The following is a 24643-nucleotide window of genomic DNA, read 5'->3' as shown; positions in this document are numbered from 1 at the left end:
TCCACATTATTGCTTATTTATAACAACCAACCATATTAGGGATTTGATGGGAAAGCACGATAGGGCACCAAAAGATTGTTCTCCGCAACTAAGCCCAAGGGCGTCAAACATCCATCCAAGACAATTTGACCCCTTGGCCCACAAGCAAACCAACTTGGGGTGCTCTACAGAGGGAAGCAGTACTACTGCATCTCCCTACCATGTTTCCTTACTAATCCCGTATATGATTTCTTGTAGGAAAATTAATTGATTAATTATTGGGCAAGTGCAATCCTACAAAATAGAAGCATAGGTTTCAGATTCTTTCTACAAATAGCCCACAGCTTCATTCAATCCTGCTCTCTTCTTGAGTAAATTGTTCAACATCTAAAATAGGCAACTCCACTAAATTATGTTATCAAAGGAAACCTGGCAGAATTTGTAATGTCCCCAGTTGGGATATACCTAGTGTTACCCGGGGACGCATTTCTTGGGAAAAATCAAGTGTCCCAGAAGCGTAAAAGTCTCGGGGACGGCAAGGGATGCCTCCTCATGTATCAACTATTACATTACATCATGTATATGAATTTATGAATTTCAGTTCATTTGAACTCTCAATTCAACTCAATTGCTATGTATAATGTATACAATGAAAGATATATCAATGTTAGCATATGGATATTTCAAATTTCCCTAAATATTTTAAATTTTCCCTATTTTTATATAGTTGTCCCCTTGTCCCCAAAAATGGCAAAAAAAAAAATCCATCCTGAAAAACAATTTCCCCGTCCCCCCATCCCAGAAACTCGACATAACATAGGATATACCCCTTTTTTGCCCAAAAATGACAATTCCAACAATACAACTTATTTACAAAGAATATTAAATAAATATATTAGATAATTGCAATTAAACTTAGAGAAAAATAATCAAACAAAATGATCATGATGAATTCCTATTCGAAACATCTCCTAAATGCATTTGGATCCATATTATAGCTTATTTCTAACAACAAACCATATTAGGGATTTGATGGGAAAGCACGATAGGGCACCCAAAGACTGTTCTCCACAACTAAGCCCAGGGCGTCAAACATCCATCCAAGACAATTTGACCCCTTGGTCCACAAGCAAACCAACTTGGGGTGGTCTACTGAGAGAAGCAGTACCACTGCATCTCCCTACCATGTTTCCTTACTGAACCCATATATGGTTGCTTGTAGGAAAATTAATTGATTAATTACTCGTTCTGAGAATCTTGATGGATTCTAAAATTATACATATATTAATGATTACTTTTCAGACTTTCCTGATTCAATAGACGATCCTTCTGATTGATCCTTTGCTAATGATCTGAATTGCTGTTCTGTTCTTATTCCTATTCAATAACTTGCATATTAATTTCTTATTCCCTTTATACCTTCATATCTCATTGAGGAGACACATCTTTTTGAAAAGAGATATTCATTCAAAGGATCATGTCTCCTGATTGTTGCCTTATTATTCAAGTCAGATCTGATTTTCTGATTATAGATCAAATGTTTCTTTCCATTTGATGATCCATTATGGATGCCTATCTGATTGATTTGTCCTCCCTCTTATATCTGCAAGAGAGAAAGAGTCACACCCTTTCATTAAATCTACTGCCCTTGCAAGAGATACAAACCTTCATTGCTGCACTTGGAGAATAATAGTTTAACTTCAATTAAATCTCTGCCCTTTGATAAATTATTAATTTAAGACCTGCTTCTTCTATGGATAGCTAGCATCTCATTTTAATTAGCCCAAGTTATACTTTAAGGGCTGCAATGACGATGTAATATTCCCTGTGTTTTCTTGTCATTGCTATCATATAACTGCCATCGGAGCTGCAATTTGGTAGCCTATTTTTTGGTAGGGATGACAGTCAACCCCTCCCAAGATTGCTTGTCCTCAAGCAATGATTATGGAGAGTGTAGAAACCTAAAATTAATTAAATTAATATTTAATTAATTTAAGCCTTTCAACATAATTAACCAGTTTAATTGTGTTAATTCCCTTCTTCTTAAGGTTAATTAAATCAAATTTAATCAATCTTATCACTATAGTCCAATAATTAATTTATCAATAAATTAATTATTTCCCCATTCTTCTAAAGTAACCTCAACCATTATTTCTTCTAAAACCCACTTAGTTAATTAAAATTAATTAACTAACCTAACTAAAGTGATTCCTATAAATCACTTTCCCTAATCTCCACTTAGCCTAATTAATTCTTCTAGAAGCATGCTTATCATTATTTCCCCATTTTATAGTCCTCCACTTATGTCACATCAACATTGAGACTTTCAAGGAAATTCAAATTTCCTTGATTCCCCCATGCATCCTTTATTTTGGAATTTTAAATTCCTCTTTCCTCTCCCCAAAGAATTTTATATTCTTTTTTATTCTCCCCATGCACCTTGATCCATGTCTTCCCTCTCAAATCGATCTAAACCCTTCTTCCCAAAGTCAATCTTGGCCCTCCATTGGCCTCCTCCAATCTATAAATTGGAGGATTATTTCCTCACAAAAAAAAGGACTCCCTTGATAGCGTTCTCGTGTTGCTCATTTCTCCCTCTATCTTCCTCTATCATATCCTTATCATGTCCTCATGATCCTTCATCAATTCCAAATCTATTCATTTCCATCTAATCCAAAATCAAAATCCTATCAAATCATTCAAATCTTGTTGTGTGTGGGGAGCAATCCACATCCCAAAGAAGGAGCCAATCCAATCAAGTGAGGAAGGGGCGCATTCTTTATTTCATCCAAGGCTCAATCGGAGGAACAAGAGAGAACTCTCTCTCTTGCAAGGTATAATTGTGTTGTTGGTTTATGCTTTATTTGGATTTCTTATGCTTATTTGTACTTAAACTAACTATTTGACCTTGCATTGGTTTTCCCTTGCTTTAGAGAGAGTGTTCATGATGATCTTCATATAGAAATGGCTTGGTCCTTGCATCTTCTATCTTTGTGTTTTATAAAAATTTATCACCAATTCACTTCCTCTGCACTATTCTGATATTATCTCAAGTTGCAAATTTGATCCAGGATATGTTTTTGTTAACAAAATAGCCAAGGTATTGGAAATTGACAAAGTTTGTAATCTTAAGACAAGTTTTCTCTCATCCTTAAAAAGGCACTAAGAAAAGGAAAATTAATCCAAAAATCAATTTTCCCCCTTTGCATCTACAAGGAATATAATTGGATTTATTTCTTTGAGACAATGAGAAAGGGAAATCTTCCATATATCAAGATGAGGATTAAAAGCACGACACATATATGACCTTAATTAATGATGTTTTCTATTAATTATTGTCTTCTTTCCCAAGATGCAAACATAGAACATTATGGTGATGTATCATAACGATATCATCTGCCTTATTAAAAATGATTCCCTGTTTCTTCAATATATAATTTTTCACTACTCTACAATAGAATCTTTTTATAGGTGGTAGGAATCTAATGATACTATTTTGGGTCAATAACATTATTTGAGAGCAATGTAATCCTCTGTTATAGATGTGTTTCAGTTTCTTTATCGATGATTGACCACATCATACATGAAATAGCTATATTACGTATAGCAGATAAAAGTGTACCCTAGGGTGAAATGGTAATGCTAACTATACGTCATAAAACGGAGGCCTTATGATGTTAAGAATTTGTTCGCTGAATCTCATTGTTTGTATAGTAGTTGTACCCTAACACAATTGTTTGAGAGAAGGTAAAATGTTATGAGTTTGACTGTATAAGAATAGTGACAGATTACTATGTTCAATCATTCTTTGTATTTTATTTGTTTCAATTCTTGAATATGGTCTTAGTGATGTTTCAAATGTGTGATCGACAGTTTGTGAAATGATAAGTACTATTTAGAGTTAGGAAATCGAAGAGATCTTGGTACAAAGAGTATCAAGTACAACTTATGACTGTGGCAACGATTTTGAGGAATATATAATACCCTAAACGGTGGTTTACTCCATCATAGGTATACAGATATGTCTAGGTTGCTTGCTCTATAAGCTATTGGATGATTATATCTAAGACAGCATTGAGAAACTTTATGACAATGGGAGTGATAAATTTCTTAACAATTTACAAAGGACTGTACCATTATAACTAAATGTGAAAAGTTAGTAGTAATAACTACCGTGTCTATATAAAGAATGTTTAAGACCAGGAGTGTATAATGAACTTGAACCTTTAATTTCTGGAAAGTAATTAGCCAATGAGAAGATATGTATGTAATGGTAATATAAATGACAATGTAGTTACCAATAAGTGGTGAGTAGGAAACAATCAAGTAATGGATTGCATAATTAACAAAGGCGTCACGGTAATAAGGAATAAGCAAAGTGTTAATTAATTCTTGGATGATGTTGAATTTTAGCTTTAATTGGTGCATCAGTATTAGGAATGCAATCGCTTGAGTTGTTAACTGCATCAGCATTTATAAGCAGAAGCATCATCCTTTCTGAGGATCAACACTAAGTTTCTGTCAGAGTTGCAACTTTGTCAGTGTCAGCATATGCCTTAAATGGTTTGAGAATCTTTGGTGATAGAATTTTAAGTTTAACCAGTCCATAAATATGTGTGTACAGACATACACACACACACGCGCACGCACACATGCACACACACACACATATATCTTGGGGTTTCTTAGCTTACATGACGTTGGTATGGTGAATCCATTTCAGAGATTCAGAAATGGAGTATATAAGTATTTGTAATAATGATGCATGTCGGCATCCCTTGGTATTTGTCAATAATTTTGGGGTCTCAAGTTCATTCATGTTATAGAGTTATTATACTCTGTGGGTTTTTTATTTTCAGTACAGATTTTATCCAGAGCGTATTGATCTTTGAATAGGATCCATGTTCTCTCCCTGCGGGTGTGCCCTAGAGGGGTACTGTTAATAAAGAGTATAGACTGCTCCTTACCTAATTTCACGACTATTGGCCTAAAAATAGTGTCCTGCTATTGTCATTTATGGTGAATGCCAGGCTCATCATACGTTATTCAATTGATACTTTCATGGGGTTGTTATTGCATTTTGATACCATACACAATTCCTTACCATGTATGGGGTTTGCAAGGTGTATTCCTATCTCATCTTTTTCATGGTTTTTCATACTAGGCATGAATAAGTTTTTCAACGGGTTTGCACTTGCAATTAATACACCATACTCATCCCTGTCCCAGAAGCATCATGGAAGGTTCAAATATCTTAATTATAAGCTTTTGTAAAACATCATGAGATATCAACCTAAAGGTGTCTATTAACTTTCTTGATAAGATCGGGTTTCTAGATCGATTTGGTATTTTCACAATTGTTAAGCATGGAGTAAACACGCTGAAAACACATTAGGCATGAAGCAAACACATAAATATATGTAAGACACTATGCATACACGTAAATACACTTAAGATACATGTAATGCTCAATACACATAAATACACGTAAGACGTGAGGTATACACATAAACATATGTAAGACATGAAGCAAACAGATAAATACATGTAAGGCATGAATTATACACATAAATATAAGTAAGGCATGAAGCATATGCATAAATACACGTAAGGCATGAAGTATACACATATATATATGTTAAGGCATGAAGCAACACGCAAATACACGTAAGGCGTGAAGTATACACAAATACACATAAGGCATGAAGTATACACATAAATACACATCAGGCATCAAGTACAAACATGAATAGACTTAAGGCATGAAGTATACACATAAATACACGTAAGGCATGACAAATACACATAAACAGACGTAAGGCATGAAGCATACACAAAAATACACGCAAGGCATGAAGTATACACATTACACGTAAAACAAGAAGCATACTGGTGGAAGGCACACCAATATAGAAGTACAATGTTGGCCTACTCGATTTTATTTTTGATTTACTTAAGAAGATGTCTGAATAGTTAACCCTAATTAAATGGTGGTTAATGTAGGTTTGTCCCATAGACTAGGATATACCCATTTTTTTGCCCAAAAATAACAATTCCAACAGTTATCTTATTTACAAAGAATATTCTATAAATAACTTACATAATTGCAATTAAACTTAGAGAAAAATAATCAATCAAAATGCTCATGATGAATTCCTATTGGAAGGAACATCTCCTAAATGCATTTGGATCCATGTTATATGGCTTATTTCTAACAACCAATCATATTAGGGATTTGATGGGAAGGCCCGATTGGGCGCCGGGAGACTGTTCTCCACAGCTATGCCCAAGGGTGCTGAACATCCATCCAAGGCAATTCGACCCCTTGGCCCACAAGAAAACCAACTTGAGGTGGTCTACCTAATCGAGGGAACCAGTACTATTGCATCTCCCTACCATGTTTCCTTACTAATCCCATTTATGATTGCTTGTAGGAAAATTAATTGATAACTTACTAATTATAAGAATCTTGATGGATTGGCAATCAAACCCTTGAATAATCTTATTCAATGATTCTTGAGAAACTGGCTAAAATTATACATGTATACATATATTGCTGGTTACTTTTCAGACTTTCCCGATTCAATAGACAATCCTTCTGAATGATCCTTTGTTAATGATCCGAATTGCTGTTCTGTTCTCATTCCTACTCAATGTCTTGCATATCAATTTCTTACTCCCTTTATACCTTCATATCTCATTGAGGAGACACATCACTTTGAGAAGAGATATCCATTTAAAGGATCATGTCTCCTGATCGCTGCCTTATTATTCAAGTCAGATCTGATTTTCTGATTATTGATCAAATGTTTATTTCCATTCAATGATCCATCATGGATGCCTATCAAATTGATTTGTCCCCCCTCTTATATCTTCAAGAGAGAGAAAGTCATGCCCTTTCATGAAATCTATCGCCCTTGCAAGGGATACAAACCTTCATCGCTGCACTTGGAGAATAATAGTTTTAACTTTAATTAAATCGTCGCCCTTTGATAAATTCTTAATTTATGACCTGTTTCTTCTATGGATCGCTAGCATCTCGCCTAACTTATTCTTTAAAGAACTGCGACCATGATGTAATATTGACCGCGTTTTACTGTCATTCCTGTGATACAACTGTCATCAGAGCTGCGATCTGGTAGCCTTTTTTTTTGGTGGGGCTCGACAGAATTCTAATACATGTAAATGGGTTGGAGGTTGTAACCTTAGCAACCAGCCTGCAACTGGCCCCAAAAACAAGCCATCGTAGTTGCATCTGCAAAACTGCTTCAGCGCAGCCAATAAACAGCTAGCCCTATTTGCAACACGCAGATTGTACACCTGAAAAATGCAAACTAGATATGTCCTGTCACAATTCTTGCTACTAAAGCTTTCTCTGACCAGCAGGATAAATTCACCATATAAAGATGAGATTTTACTACTTAATAAAGAATTTTTCATGCTTTGTGGATGTATGATTTGGAGAATATGGGCTTCTAAATGTGAGAACATTTCTACTTTTGTGGACCTTGTATTCGTAATACAAACCCAGCATCCATTAGGCATAGTTAAAAATATTTTACTGTTTGCATTTTGAGGTTATTTCTTGGTGACTAGATTTTCCTTATTATATAAGCATAATTTCCATCAAAGAAGCTTCAAAAAAGTTCTTGATTTACTAACAATAATTATATTTTAATTGGTTAATAATGGTGAATGGGACACTGATACACTGATAGATTATGGTTTTAATATTGTTTAGGATCTGACTTAATCCCTTTACTGATGTATACTTATGTGAAGATGAGATTTAATTAATCTTATATTTGTTAATAATTATACTACTTTATGATTATTGATGAGAACTTGTTAAATTGTTGTCCTGGATTTTGCAAGGTACATTTCCATTGAGTAGAAAGAGGGTATGATGCGAGAGTCCACATATCAATTGACCAACCGAAAACCAATTCTGAACCTTAGATAATCTTGTAACTGTTGTCATGTATTGTCGATTGAGTCTTAAACTTTCCAACATTTGAATCATCATTCTATTATTCAATCTTGTTTAGCGGAGTCTGTCATGGCATTGTTGTTATCATATTGTGTTTTTGGACATCACTGATCAAACCTTAATCAAAGAATCATCTTGGCTCTATGAGTTGTGTCTGAGTGTTCATTTTGGTTAATGTATATCAGTGAGTTCATAAAATTAAGAAGTAAACATTTATGATGATATAAGGTGGAGCCATGATATGACAGCCACATGGGCAAACAGGAAAAATAGATATAATCATTGCATGCTAAAGTCTTTGTACAAGACTATAAACCCAGCATTTGCAAAATGATTTAAATTTGAAAGCAAAGGAATTGTACCTTAGCTGCATCTAGGTCAAAAAGAGAAAACTGTATATGAATGAAAGATTACTATTAAAATTTGAGCTTACTGTTCATAAAGAAGCTGTCAAAGCCGTACACAATGCCATGTTTGGATAAAGAAAGAAAGAAGAAGAAGAAGAAGAAGAGTGGCAGTTGTGGCTGCCACACCCTCTCTAGCTTCCAGTTTTGTGGTGTCCCAACCCATGGGAGGCACCATGTACAATGTGTGAGATTTTTGTTTCAGTTATAGGCACCATTAGTGGCTCAAAAACCATGATAAATACATGAAATCTGGTCAACACAAGGCTGCTGTGCTTTGCAAACTGTTTTGGTCAGACATACGAGTAATTTGGACTCATTTTTGTTTTTTTCTAGTACTGGATGCTTGAGTTTGGCCCTTGGGTATTTTGTGATTTGGTTCAGGGAGCTACCAACAGAGCTTGGGATTCGTTTGACAGCAAGCTAGAGAAGTGAGATTATCCTAATTTATTTGTTGATAATATGCTTAAGTAAACTCAGTTTGTTGACATGAAAAGAAAGTTTCAGTTGCTGACAGCAAGGGATAGCATTCAGCATAAATAAAATGTTGCTTTTGCTGTTTTAAGAGTAATTTCAAGCTTGTTTTGAGATATGGTGTGCGATGAAGGGAGTCAATCCCTCTGAACTGTATTGTAATTGATTTACACATAGTAGTAAAATTGATATCGTGAATGAATCAGCAAACCAAAAATGAAAAAATCGGGTTAGTGTCCCTGTTTTCAAAATAAATAAATAAATGAAAATGTCAGTTAAGTTGAACTTTTGCTATGACTTGACTCATTGTGGAACCAACAACTCACAGGTTGGCTGTGAATAGTGGTATTTGATGAGGCAATGAAAACGAGGGCAAAAGATATAAGTTGTTTGTATGAAAAAAATTATGAGTTTACTTGTCAAAACATGTTTTTAATCTTTGCTAGCCTGTTTTTCTGCTCGGGAGTCCTCACAGAGATTTATAGTCTCACTCATCCAATTGTCCTTGTACAGACCCAAGGACTAAATAATGTTGATTTGATTTTCCTGCAGTTGTCTTTGTTTATAAAATGTCAGTTGAGTTGAACTTTTGCAATGACTCGAATCATTGTGGAACCAACAACTCACAGGTTGGCTGAAAAAGTGGTATTTGATGAAGGCTTATGGGGGGGCGCCTAATCTTGTCTACTTCCAGTCATCCTATGCATAATTTGATAGGGAAAGTTTCATGATTAAGGTTATTTCCCAAATACTCATAGTATGTGGAGAGTAGTACCTCCATCTTTTTTGTAAAATTGTATTGTACTTTTGTATGTGTAGGTGAGTTGTGTCCACATAGTTTTTAGGCGCATGCAATTCTATTCTGTCATCTTAACTGTCAAAGGAGAGATGTGAAGCCATTGTGTTTTAACCCCAAAACCTTGGCCAAGGTTAACTATCGTATCATTAATCAATCGCAGTTAGAGTTCTGAATTGACTTAGAATTTCCTGATTCTAGAGTTCACTGATTTCTCCCTATGCGGTACTCTACTAAGACCATGCCCATAAAGTAAGGGTCCCGTTTGACTAAGATGGAGCACTGGAGAGCCCATTCTGCTCCATGGTTGGTGGATCAGCACTCACATTATCCCTCTTTACCATGGACATTGACAGAGGATTGGAGTTTGTCGCATTGATTGCTTAAAAAATTCGATCACTGTACATATCACATATTTATATTGAGTTTGTATCGATCAATGATGAAGTATCATACCATCAATATCAAAGATTCAAAATGCCATTATTATTATAAAATACAATATAACCTTCAGCTTTGCACAAGAAAGGTAGAGGACAAGTCAAAGGAGCTAATTGATTTGGATGGCATTGATCCTTATGGCAATTGGACAAGGCAAGATGAGGAGATCCCACTATTTATTGCAAATGAAAATCTTGATTTTGAGAGGATGGTTATGGAGGATGTGGCTGTAGCAAAAGGAGCTACTCAATTGTCATTGGATGATATTCTTGAGGTAGAGGAGTCATTGCCTTCTAGCAGCAGGATCGAGGTCGATTTGGAGCCACAAACACAGCCTTCAATGTCAAGCAAGGTGCTGCAATGGAGTGCGAGTAGAACCTCTCCTCAATTTTTCACAAGACTAGGGAAAAGGAAGATGTAAAATGTTGTAATATGCAATTTATGAATTATGATGAAAATTTTTAGAGGCAATCAACATAAATTCATAAAGTATCTACCGAACTATTGTATCAAGATTTTGCATCATGAGATTTTGTACTCAATTTATATTCGAATGAATCAAATTCAATAGAAAACACTTTTGCACTCATGAATGGACTCATTGATACATTTTATCATTGAATTTTGCGGAAAAAAAGAAACAGATTTTAAGAAATTTAAGCCATTTTTAAGTTGTCAAGTTTTTCCTGAGATTTTGTCAAGTCACAAAGTTTCGGTTTTCTGAGTCAAAGTCTGCCAACTATGGTGCAAGGCATCAACAAGGATTAGACAAAGTTTCTAGTATCAATGAGTAGTTTAAGTTTGTGTGTTTTTCTTGAGTATATGTATTTGCATTAAAAGCGAAAAAAAAAAAAAAAAGATATATCTATACACACACACACACATATATATATCAATTGTTAGAATCTTTTCTAAGTTTACTTATGTGTGTTTAGACTAGGATATTACATTAGGGAAAATCCCTTGATTAAGCACACTGAATCAAAGTAATACTAGATTGGGTGGCCTTCCAAAAACTCCCAATGCTTCACCCATATGAGCATCACCTAAATGCAATGATAGCCAAGTGGACCATTCATGCTCATGAGAGATGGATTCTTATGAACCACTACTAATGAAATACGTGTCAAGAAAGATTGATTAAATATTACACAATTGAATCCTAATAAAACATTATACAATTTAATAAACTACAAAAAAACTTCTAAAAGTAAATGAATGAGCTAAGGAGCTCCATACTAGATAGTTCATAAGTCACAATAATTGTTAAAGGTTTTACAAATGGGGTTGCAAGCTAAGTGGACTTAATCTTGGAGGAAACTCCGTGTTTAAGATTGTTTCAATTGAAGTGGTACTGGAAAAAGTGACCTCCTAAGAAGTGACAATGCTTCACCTTATGAGCATTACCCAGTTGCAATGGATGCCAAGTGGACCACTCATACTCACAAGACATAGAATCTTATGAAACAATGTTCCTGAAATATGGATCGATAAAGACTAACTCAAAACCACGCAATTGAATCTCAATAAAACATCATATAATTTGAAACACTAAAAAAACATCACCTAAATGTAAATGGAATGAAACACTTTTATGGTGTACGTTGTTGCTAAGTTCAAAATTATACTCTCTTATATGCAAACCTAGTTGATCATAATATCCTAGAAATTAGCAAAATATTACAAAACATCCATTCAAATGAGAAAACAAAAAAAAATGTGATGAAATTTAGTGAACCTCACAACCCTAAAAATGGGATTGTGACATCCAAGGCTTGTTCCACCCTGAACCAATCTACTCATAGTTGTGATCCCAATTACTCTACAAAAAAAGCAGAATAAAAATCTAAACGTAAAAGACAAACATGAATACAAAAGTGTCTCACACCTAGAATTTATTCGAAAAGTTGCCGGAAGAGGCTTTTGAAGCATCGAAAGAAATTCATCCCATTCCTTTTCAGGTATAATACCTTGCTCCTGCAGCAAAAAACACTTTCAAGGATTAGCTTAATAAAAAATAGATATTTTACTTTTGCATAAACACATATCAGCATACATGTATAGAGAGTATCCATATGAAAATATAAGACAGAACAAACCACTAAAAAGGATCACTGTTCTATACTAAAAAAATTCTAATATGCAGCAATTGAAAAGGAAAGAAATATTTTTGTTTACATGTAATAACTAAAGAAAGTGGTTTCTTGAGTTCCTAAAAATGTCCTCTAATTACTAAATACATAATAATAAAACAAAGCTAAAAAGAAGTGAATCATTTTCATGTGTGCATCTTTATTATTCACAGAAATGACCAAACTGTCTTTAAATTGTTCTTATGAAATTATTGCCTTCTTTTGCAAGAAAATTCACTTGAAAATTATCTGATCAAGCTAAGTTTAAAAATTTGGTCTTCATTTTAGCACTTATATGCATTTCATAAGCCACATATATGGCTTATATGAATGTACAATGTGGCATTGTATGTTTATCTTGAGGGAGACTGTTCATAAGAACAATACATTAATTTCTATGTTTGTTACCAGTTCACTCAGAAAATGAGCAGATATAGGTTGGAGCACCCAATTGATATCAACATGGTCCTTCAAATTGGACCTGGGTTCATCCAGGTACCCTACAAAGCATACCTGAGCAAATCCAAGCTGAACCCAGCACCCAAAACACCTCTTTTTTATTTAAATATCTTTTCTTTTTTAACTTCATAAATTGACTGTTCTACATAAAAAGTTCAACCCTGACCCTAAAATTGACCTCTAAACACATTGAGATACAAAAACAAACTCATTTTACCTCATTTTGAAAACAAGAGACAAGCCAAATACGCATCCTGAACTTTCCTTTTTGCTTGTCAGTGCCCAAAGAGAGTTGATTGCTGATTTTATTATTTTAATATTTAACCCATATGGATTAAATATTATGGGTTAGTTTTTATGGAGACCCATATGCTGCTGACTGCTGATTTTATTATTTTAGTATTTAACAATGAATATCTATCATGACATTTGAGCTTGAAAATTTGATATCCATAATAGTATATTAATTATTATGGTGATTTTTTAATCATTTGCATGCTATGTGGTGTTCTGAACTCAATTCCTGTTTTTTAAAAGTAAAATGTATATAGTTACAATTTTTTATACAGAGTCCCGAGCTGGGTGACCCCAGGCGAGTCCCAAGGGCCCGGATGTAATGTCCCTTCTTTCTCAATAATCATTCAGGAGTGGAAATTCACCTATCACCCATCTCCAAAGGTGAAGTTCAGTGTTTGGAGATGATTGGCCAACCAAGAATGGGTTTATACTTAGTTATTTTTGGCCTTGGTGAGCTTTTTCTAATAAAAACTTTATAATATTGTGTTACAAAGTTACTTTTTTCTAAAATTAGAAAAATTAATAAAAGGTGACTTGTTAAGTTACTTTATGTTTTAATAAGTAACTTTATTATTAAGTTACATGGCACGCCCTCCTAGGAGAATAAAACATTTAAAAAGGTGGACAAATTAACATGAAGAGCTCACCCTCAAGTTGGACGCTTTATTGGAGGAATAGAAGATTCTTTGGAATCTTTAAATTATGACTTTGAGGATCGATCTAGGGTTGGAGGCTTAAAAGGTGCATTTGGGTGATCATTCTTGGCATTGAATGATTTTGTTTTGGCGAGCATATTTTATTCTGCAGGTCTGCAAAGTGGTTAGCAGAGTTATGGAGTGGATTTGGAGACGAAAAGCTCCATCTCTTGGTGATAGGACGAAACCCCTTTCACTTCTCACTAACTCGATTTGCCTGGAATGATAATATTTGGCCAAATAGAGCTTGAATCAGAGATTTATCAGCAACAGCAGCATCCAAATAGCCTGGAATTCAAATCAGAGCAGGAATAAGGCAAATGTCAGTGAAATTCATGCATTTTTGAGCCAGCCGTACCATTCCCATCTTGGTCATACCACGAAATCTTGCCTGGAGATTGTAGAAAATAATTGCAAGGGTTTTACATCAGCAAATTGCATTGAAATTCATTGTTGGTGATTAGGATCAGCAAATTAGAAGTTATTCTGGGGAAATAAAGTCTTATGTGATCAGCACATTCAATAATACTGGGAAATTCTTCATTCCTGGAGGGCCACGCCTGGCAAGGAGTTAGAATTCCATCTGGGTCTGCACAATTCCTCTTCAATTGTTTTTAGTAATTCAATCTAGGGTCAATAAAGTCAATTGGAGCTGTTATCACATTCAGGAAGGTCCTACTTCAGCATATATTGAATTTCAGTTAAATAAGGAGGCTCAACCAGGCAGGCTCAGGACACCTGGTATGCAAATTTGCACTCTAAGTGAAATAAATTGTTATTCTTTGACATATTGTATTGCTGTAGTAAGAATCAGAAGTCTGATTTCAATTTTCAGTATTAGTTTAGTTTCTCTTGCAATTTACATCCATTTTGCACCACCCAAAACCACTCAAAAACACATTAAAACCAAAAACCCTCATTCAAACCTAAAACTACTATTAGCTGGTCAAAGAATTCAGTCAAGTAAAGCCAATCAAAAAACCAATCAGCTCTCCGAATTAGTAGTTGGTATCTTTCACCGGACTTGGGCTCATCTGAGTCTAGAGCGAAACTCGCCATGACCCAAGACTCGCGGACTCGACGAGTCCCGATGCACGAACTCAACTAGACTCGCAAACAAAAAAAAAAAAAAAAAAGATATTTTGATGTTTTTAAATTTTTTATTAAAAAATTGCATCCGAAAACCCTAAAATGTCACTAAAAGCATCATTTGCCCAATACAAAGATCATTTTGCTCTCTTCACTCTCTCTTTTCTCTTTTTCTCTTTAAAAAAAAAATTGGGGGGCATAGCCTTTTCTGCCCGTGGGGATGCACCCCTTCTATCATTAGGTTTTTATCACATCTAACACCTTGTGCAGCTTATCATTGCTACCCCTCAAACCCATTAGCATCTCCACTCTCAAACTCCCACTAGTTAGTGGGACCTACCTTATATGCCTTCATAGGAGGGATGCAAACTCCTTTGAGCCACAGACTTATTGTTTTGATATTTGTTTTGAACATTTGATGTCAAAGATTTCATATTCCATGAATTTTGTATACATTTGACAATATTTAAATATCTGAGTGTTCGATTTCCTTAAACTATAATTTGTGTTTATAATTATGTGATCGATGTATACTTGCGTATGTGATCAAATTAGCTTCTACTTGATGATGTTATTGTGTCTTTAAGGTTTATTTAATAAAGGTTGCATGAAACAAGTTTAAAATCCTTAAAAATCTCAGACTTTCTTGGGTTTTCCACTTGCCAAGTCCCAAGTCCCGTATTGAGTCACCCTCACCAAGTCCACGCCGAGTCCAAGTCTCATTTTTATGATACGGACATACCAAAATAGACCCAACCCCAGAAATGTTTTGCCATACAAACATACTCAAACCAAACTGGTATCTTAGATTTTTAACTATGGGATACAAAAAGCTTCGATTCAAAATTTCAATATTTAAAGTTTCTCGGATTTATTTTTGGTGCAATAAATTTCTGTTTGCTAGATGATTCAAAGCACAAACTGCAGTCCACGCAAAATAATTGATTTAAAGTTAGTGTAACACACTCGAAACCATAGTTTCCAAACTTGGCAATTTCTTGCCTATGTTACAAGTAAATTTGCAGGCCCAATAAATTGCAAGCCAAGTCCTGCAAAAGACTTGCACATTATTCATGGGTTACTGATAAGTTTTATCTGCAGACTCAGCTGCCAAAAAAAAATTATAGACCTTGATGAAACAGAAAACCTGATTTTTTGTGTTTTTTGTAGTTTTTATCTTCAGTGATCACGATCTCAGTGACACAAATTGACTGCCGAGTGGTTAAATGGATTTATCAATGGTTGGTTAAAAACAATAAAATTATGAAAAATGTCGCACGCCATTAAGGTCCCTTCAGCATTGAAGGCCTTAGATTGGGCCTGGTGGCAAGGGCTCTGCCCCTCAACCCTGCCATGCATGGTGACATGGAAAATGGAAGGGATACAAACCCCACAGCCCATGAGGGTGCTGCCCCTTGACTCTGCTAGGGGCTGCCACCCTCTAACCCCTACTCAAGTTTTAAAAGGCAAAACATAAAAGTTATTATTTTGGCCTGCACAAAATGGAAAAGTTCAGTTCTTTCCCTTCATTTGGTTTGAACTAAAAATAAGAGTGTTTTTCCCTTTTTTTGGCAACTTTTAGTCTCCCGATTGAACCATGAGCAATTGAACTCCACTTAAATTTTTGTTTTGTCGAGCCAATCCTGCTTCTAATTATTGTTACTATGATCAAAATAGAATTGTGTGTTCTTTAAATTCATTCTTCACATGTATCATACATAATTTAAGTTTATTTTGTGTATTCAGTATTTATGTAATTATTTTAATTGCTGAGTCTCGAGTCTGAATCAAAATTTAGGTTACCATGTTTTTGCCAAGTCCAAGTTTTTAAAGTATGCTTGAAACACTTGACAAATATAGAGATGTGAACAAATACATAAGTCATGTAGCCTGATGCCTTTAATAACTTATGTTGAGGAACCACAGCATACCAAAATACAACCAGCTTCAAACAAGAAGTGCTTGGTAAGGCAGCATGTGAGTAACATCAGAGTTTCCAAGACAGATACAAAATGTGCATCCTTAAATGTGATTCTTTTGAATTGAGCTTGACTTAGCAGCAAACAGGTTTAAGATTTAATCAGCTTGCCACTAGGATCTTCTAAGGGCTTGACATTGCATTCAGAGCTCTTTTCTGCTGCAGCAGTCATATCCTTTTCTGGAGAGGCCCATCAAGTAGTCATGTGAAGCAGAGTAGTCTTGTAAAGAGAAGGTGGTGTTAATTCCACCTCCAACGGTAGAGTCCCCAGAACTTGTACAAGGTGCAACATACTTTTTGTTGGTTCATGCGTTTTGGTAAATAACCACCAGAAATCTTTTCCTTTCTTTTCAGTGAGTTGCTCTGTGACCTCCATACTGCTGGGAGGACAGTTTAAGTTGTGGTCCAGATACAGTAGGCAATCCTTTTTGATTTGCACACATTCTTGAAGGGTTTTAATGCAGTAATGTTGCTGCCGCATGCAATCAACCAATAAAGCGTGAAAATTTTCCAGAACTGGGCTAGCAATGGTCTTTTCCTCCAGCTTCTTAGACACATAGGATGCTTCCAGTGATGATTTCATGTACTTTGATCAGAGAATTGTTCTCGTTAGGATCTTTAGTAGGTTTTTTAATGGTTTTTCCAGTGTCTTCCCCGTTAGTGTGCAGCCTGCTTGAAAGGAGGAGAGATTGAATGGTAATAAATCATTCCAGCAACCTGTAGATGAGAAAGGATGGTGACAGCCAAGCAAAGGAAATGTGTGCAGACCAGCAAGTTGTACATTGTTGTTGTACTACTGCAAACATTAGTATAGGGTAGTCTACAGTACCTATACTACAGAGGGGCAGAAATCTCAATAGAAGGGAATAAATTTTTTAGTTGGGGGTGTTTGGGTGAAGTGGGGGCCAAGCAGACTTTGAAGAGCAAATGCAGAGAGTAGAAGGATATTACTTGAACAAACAGATCTATGCATATGGTGGATACCTTGATGTTGGCCAGGCTCCTTGTCTTCAACTTGAATTGGCTGGTCCTGTTGCAGGAGTAAATTGGGAGGGCAATGTTCGAGCTGAGCAAAGGTCTTATGTTGATCTACTTTTTTAACTCATTTTCTGATTTCTTTGGCCAGGCTCCTTGTCATCAACTTCAATTGGCTGGTCCTGCTGCAGGAGTAAGTTGGGAGGGCAATGTTCTGGTTGAGCAAAGGCCTTATGTGGGTCTCTTTTTTAACTCATTTTCTGATTTCTCTTCAAAATAATTGAGCGTCATCTGCAAATTGTTGATGAGAAAGAGGGTTTGCTACTTTGGTTATTGAAATCCCTTCCCATTCTCCTTTTGAACATACGTCTTTAATGGATCTTCCTAGAGCATCAGCCAATAATATAAACAAAAAGGGGAAAACTGGATCTCCTTGATGTAGTCCTCTTGAATCTTCAAAGAAACCTTGCAAGCTATCATTAACTATGATTGAATATCTTGAGCTGGCTATAAGACAAAAAAATATCGTTTGGCCATTGTTTGTAACAGCCAAAATTTTCCATTATTTTCACCAAGAATCTCCAGTCAACTCTGTCATAAGTTTTTTAATATCCAATTTTAATCATACTGTTTCTTTTAGTTGTCTTTATCAAATGTAAAACTTATTGTACTATTATCACCCCATCTAATATGGAGTGTCTAGCGACAAAACCACTTTTCTCTTCTGCAGCTAGTTATGGTAATTATTTTTTCAATTTGTTTGTTATAGCTCTGGATATGATCTTCTATGCTATATTGCATAGAGATACTCGTTGATAATCTTCCCTTGGGAATAAGGGCAATGAATGTATGGTTTAAGACTTTCAAAAGGGTTCCTTCCTTTCTTGATTCTTTAGCTGCTGAACATATGTTGTTGCCTACCATATTCCAACATTTATGAAAAATGCTTGTTGAGAAGCCACATCGTCCAAGAGTTTTATCTTGACCTTTGCTTTATTTCCTCCCCTATAAATGCACTCATAAATAAATGGTTTTGATCCTCATTTACCAATTTTGGTTTGTTTTCCATAATGCTTTTTTGATGCTTCTTCCTTCCTTATTATTCAAAAAAAAATTGAAGAATGTAACAGCTTCTTCCTTTTTCTTGCCCTCAATCATTTCATTGGTTTTTAATTTTATCCTTGTGATTCTATTATGCATGTTTTTGTGGAATTGTGAAAAATCATGTTTTTATCCCCTTCTTTAATCCATTTTTCTCTTAATTTTTGTCTCCGAAAACTCTCTTCCCTTGCTAAAATTTCTGAATATTGATCCATTAAGTCTTTTTCTTTTTTATAACTTTCCTAATTCATCTGATTTTGGATTACCCTTTAATTTAAATATTTCAAATTTTTTCCAATATATCTTTTTAGAATACAATGCTACTATTAAGAGGGGGGGTTGAATCAGTAGTAAATTAAACTTCCAAATCTTTAAACAATTAAATATTCTTAACTGAACAACTCAAAATCAGAACTGAAAAGAATGCCACAAGAAGTAGAGACCAGTACACAAGAAATACGTGGAAAACCCGGAATGGGAAAAACCACGGGGAGAAGTGATTCTAGGATCTACTGTCATAATCCAGCCTCAAAAATCAATAGTGTATACAAAGTTCTAGGGCACCAACCCTCAGCAATCACCAAATTCCTTGTTTGAGAGCACCAACTCTTACAAATCCACTTTTCTCAATCTGAGCACCAACTCAGTGTCTTTGTGGCACCAACCATAAAGAAGTATTACAAGTTACAAAATTAGATTTCTATAAACAAGTTATTCTTTGGATTTTGATATATGATTTCCAACTTGTCAACACTGATAACCTGCAAACATGATGTTAACTTTCTCGTCACAAATTGATTGTATACTGATAAAAAAATCTATCAATCATTCAAAGATATACCTCTGCTAATAATTCTACAATCTTCACACCATCGATTCTCTTATCAGATATATTCTACTGCATTCGTAAACTTTCTCAAAACAACCAATGTCAACTGTGATGCATTTCTGTTACTCACTTCAGCATTCTTCTAATAAACAATTTTACTCACACATTGCCTCTACATCAGCTTTTAAATCTTCTTAAATAGATATATCTTATGGTTAAACAGTTTGGAGGAAGTTAAAACTGTTTACAACTGATTGGAGGAAGTTAAAAGTGTATATAACTGATAACTCAGTTATAAATAATCTACCAGCCACTCATATCTTCAACCATTTCAAATCTTCATAACATATACAATCATCTTTGAACATACAAATTCACAATAAATGAATTTTGTACGTGATGATATTTACAATGGTCTGCAACTCACCTCAACATCAACTTATACGTGCAAGTGAGTGTCCTGAAACTCAACGTAAATCTGTTCAAAGATGAATATCTGTTTTTGGCATCAATGCCAATGTTTTCTAACAATCTTTTTCATATAAAAATGATCTTAAAATGACCTTTGTTACATTTTTTGAGGCATTATTTCACATATTGTAGTTTCTTGAATAATATGGACTTTTTTTATCCTTTTTGGTAGTGTGACTCTACCCACCATTTGTCCATATTTGTGATAAGTTCTTGATCTCTCATCCACATGTTTCAAATTTGAAAGGGCATCTTTCTAGATTTTGTTCTTCTTTAGAGAAAAGATGAATTGGATAACAATCAAATCTCATGATTGTAAAGATGTTACATTCCCATTTCATAGTTAATGTAGCCTAATATCCACTACACATGAATCTGTCTAATTTTTCAACAATATTACTAAAGCCCAATCTTATGTTATTCCAGGTTAATAATTCATTCTTTGGTTTTATATCTTGCAGATTTGCATTAACAATAAATTCAATGAAGTCAAATTAAGCTTATATTTTATTTCTGACTCCTCTTTCTTATCCTCATCATTTAATATCGCATTTAAGTCTCCACCAATTATCACAAATCCTTATTGATTGGATTTAATAATGAGTGTCATATCCTCCAAGAAAATTTTCTTGTGTACATAGAACTGGTCCATATACATCAATCAAGAGAAAGTGGAATTTAGTAAAGAAAATACTAATTTTACTAACCTGTCAATGCTGATTTTGGTTTGTGACTTCTATAATAGTTGTTGCCAGTCTCCATATGTTAGCCAAGCCTCTTGATGCTCCAGTTGATTCAACAAAGCTTCGTTTATATTTTTTTAATTTGTTAGCTATTATTTAAAAAAAATTCTTGCTTAGTTTTGTTTTTTATTAAGGAACAATCAGGTTTTGAAGGGACCCGAAGCCCTTTAACATAAAGCAATTACAAAAAGCTATTTACAGATATATCCAACTTAAAAACAGCAGCCAAAGGACAACAAAAAGGAAAACCTAATTCAGATTTTTAAGGGCCTCCACGGCCTCAGCTTCTAGCTGTGTCATGTTGAGGGCAATCTTTTGCAATTCTTGTATATCTTGATTAGGAGCTTTCTTCTTCAGGTTGGCTCTAGTCCTTTTGGAAGGGCCGCTACTTTCATCCTGTTTCTTCTCAGTAGTCTCCACATCAATTATCATCACTTCCTAATGGAGGCCTTCCAATTTCCCAACCATGGTGTTTATGCTTTCAGCTGAACTCTTCACAACTTTGTGGCTGTAAGTTACCAAGGAAATGAGATTATCAATTAACTTTTTGGAACTTATTTTCCAGCTGTTCCAATCTGCCATCATACTCTTTCTTAAGTTTCTCCTCCAGGTTTAAAATTCTGCTCTCACGGTCTTTCTTAAGATCATTAACTGTGCTTACAATCTTCTACATAGACTCAACAATTGATTTCCTCTGTTCAACACTCCATTGTTCAGCACAGTGGATGTCCTGTATACTAGTCACAGCACGGAGTTTAACATTGATATCTTTAATTTCATTAAAGACCCACTAATGCATTCTGAAATTATCAACTCTAGAGTCACGGACAATAGCCAGAACATCATTTGGATTCTCTCTGTCCATGCTAAGATAAGGGGATTTCGCATTGAGGTCTTTTGGAAAAGGGGATCTGTCATTCCTATTTATAACAAACTCTGACTTATCCGGCATGACATTGTAGGAGGGCCTAGTCAAAATTGGAAATGGAAACAGGGGATGCTCTACTACTCTTAGCCCTTTGGCTTTGCTTCAAATTAGCTTCCAACTCAGAATCAGAGTCCTCCAAGTCCGTATTCCACTCCTCAGAAGAGAGACTCACAGACTCATCCTCCTCGATATCATTTGAGGAATCCGAAATTCTGGTGGACGGAGAGGGTTGGGATTTGATATGCTCATAGATAAGTAACAGCAGACCTCCGTGGAGGACCGGGTTTTTCTTATTCTTGCATGGTTTTGTTTATTATAGAATGAATGTATCAAAATCTGAAATATCCATATGATGTTTGACCAAGCGTCTTTTGTTAGAGGTATTTAGATCCCTGACATTCCATGGGGAAGGGGAGCTCTCTTCCTAGATCTCAGCGTCATATTTACCTTCATTTGAACTTCAGCCTCCCCTTCCCTGACCAATAATTCGTTTTCCAATTTTCTTCCTTTCTTCCTTTCTTCCCTAGAATCAAGTTTGTCAATTTTTAATATTGATTGGTTGATTCCCCTTTCATCAAAGGAATTGATCTCCTGACTGCCCATCTCTTTTCTATCCTGAACTTATCCTCTTTTTGAAAAAATGAATATTTTGTAATGTTCTGTATCTTTTTGTTCTTGGGTGTTTGGTAAGTTCTCCATTTTCCCCCATTAGGATAATAGTTCCTTCTTTCATTAGCACTAACAAATAGATCAAGTACTGTTTCAAAAGTGCTCTTTTTCACAAGAGGATTTGATTCCTTCTCCTTGGGATAGCTTTTCATTCCCATTTTCTACCTCTGTCTGATTTACTTCTTGATTTTCTTCTTGGTTTTGTTCATTTTCTCTAGTATTAGAATCTTCATTCTCAGTGATTTGTTTTGTTATTTTATTTTCTCTTTCTTTGTATTGCTCTATCATATACTCTTTTCTCTTCCTATTTGAATTGATAACTCTTGGCTCCTCAATTTCAATCTTTTGGTCCCATAACTCTTCCCTTGATTGAATTTTGACTGAAGATAAAAGCCTTTCTGCCAAATGTTGGTATACATAAATTCATGCATACATACCAAATTTTTCCTTTTTGTAATGTCTCAAAATAGATTTTCTTTGAATTTTACAAATATTTGATGAAATGCATAAACCCTTGCACTTTCTAATCACCAATATTGTGACATGGACAAAGCATACGATGATTTGAGACACTATCTTCCTGGTGGTAAGCAGCACAAATTTAAACGAAGGCAATGCTGGAAATGAAATTAATGCCTTGACAGCATAGCCATCCACACTTACAAACTTAGACTAAAGTGGCAAAAATACCATCCAACATAAATGCTCAAACATAAACATTAATTATAGAAATTACAGCAAACTCTCCTGAGATGATTTCTATCAACAAATATGTGAAATGTTATGGCCAACAGTAATCAAAAATTCGATGAAACAATAATACTCAACTGTATGTGAACTCTGAAGAAAATATGCCAGCTGCAAGATGAATCAAATGCAACATCGAATGGCAATTTGAAGATGATACTAACCCTCTATAATTGTTCCACTACTACCATCATTCCTCGAATCAGTACAGCACACAAACACCTTCAAATATTTTCTAGAAAATCAAAACAGTTATCACCCACTTATTGATGGGCACACTGAAATTGTAAACAAGTTGGGGGAAATTTACTTAAAGAATTATGTTTCAGGGCAGCAGAAGGTTTGGTAAAATGCCTTAATATTGGAGAGTATTGTTATGATCCGCCTCATCATATGTCAATCAAAATATCACTTTGTATAGCATTGTATAGATATAAAGCTCCTACCTTCATTGATCTCTTACTTTGTGACAACAAAGCACCAAGAGCCAAAGAATTATTGTAGCATAGCCAAGATGTGTTGAAAATTCTACAAGATAACCTCCAACATGCACAAAATTAGCAAAAGTTACATGCTGATCAGCAGAGAGTTGAGCACACTTTTTAGGTTAATGATATAGTTTATTTGAAATTGCAACGCTACAAATAGTCTACTCTTAAAAAGAGTAAAGCTGAGAAGCTTAAGCAACAAATTTATGTCCATTCCAGATCATAAAGAGAATTGGAGAAGTGGCTTAGGGGTTGGAGCTACCTAAAGAAAGCAAGGTGCATAATGTATTTCATGTTTTAATGTGATTGCTTTTGTTGAGTTGTCTCCCTTACATGAAAAAGAGATATCCATCCCAAAACAATGATTAAATTCAAAGAACTAAATTCGAGGAATAGAAGTATCAAAGCATATTTAGTGAAACAGAGAAATCTTCTAGTTTTGGAACTACATGGGAAGGAATGTAGATTCTAGAGCATCCTGATTTGCAATTGCATGGGGAGAAGCAATTTTGGGAAGGAAGGATTGTAATATCCTCTTCTCACATGTGAGCAATTGTTTAGCCATTAGCTTATTTTCCAAAAACAAATCTAAGCTAGTTGGCATTGGAAAAGGGAAAGTAATTTAAATAATTGAGTTGTTAAAAAGTCACTTTTAAATATTTCAAATGACAGCTTATATTTCATTATTTAAAATATTGCTTTAAGTGAGAAGATAAAGTTTGCTAGGCTCAAGGTGCTAAAAAGTGGTCATAAAAACACTTCATATTATTTTATTAAAAGAAAAATGCATTTTCAAAAAAAAAATGCAATGACAAGGCAAAAAAAAAAGAAATTCAAAAAAGCAATGAAAAAGTTGAAAAGCACATTTTTGAAAAAACAACGAAAAAGAAAAAAAATAGAGAGGCCATACAAAAGTTAACAAGCACATCTTTGAAAAAGTAAAAAAACTACAGCAAAA

The 24643-nt window shown here is 34.8% G+C and overlaps 1 protein-coding gene across 2 annotated transcripts in view; it reads right to left on the bottom strand.

The window, feature by feature from the left end:
* Positions 1–24643, bottom strand: part of LOC131072564 (multisite-specific tRNA:(cytosine-C(5))-methyltransferase trm4b) — a 248177-nt gene that overhangs the window by 206866 nt on the left and 16668 nt on the right. For both annotated transcript variants that reach the window (XM_058008759.2, XM_058008751.2), the window contains exon 2: positions 11973–12061. In XM_058008759.2, the coding sequence (XP_057864742.2) occupies positions 11973–12061 (89 nt within the window). The remainder of the gene's footprint in view (positions 1–11972; positions 12062–24643) is intronic.

Source organism: Cryptomeria japonica, chromosome 9 (assembly GCF_030272615.1).
Source record: "Cryptomeria japonica chromosome 9, Sugi_1.0, whole genome shotgun sequence".
In the NCBI taxonomy this organism is placed as follows: Eukaryota; Viridiplantae; Streptophyta; class Pinopsida; order Cupressales; family Cupressaceae; genus Cryptomeria; species Cryptomeria japonica.
Note: the sequence above shows the minus strand (reverse complement) of the source record. Positions and strands in the feature narration are given on the sequence as shown.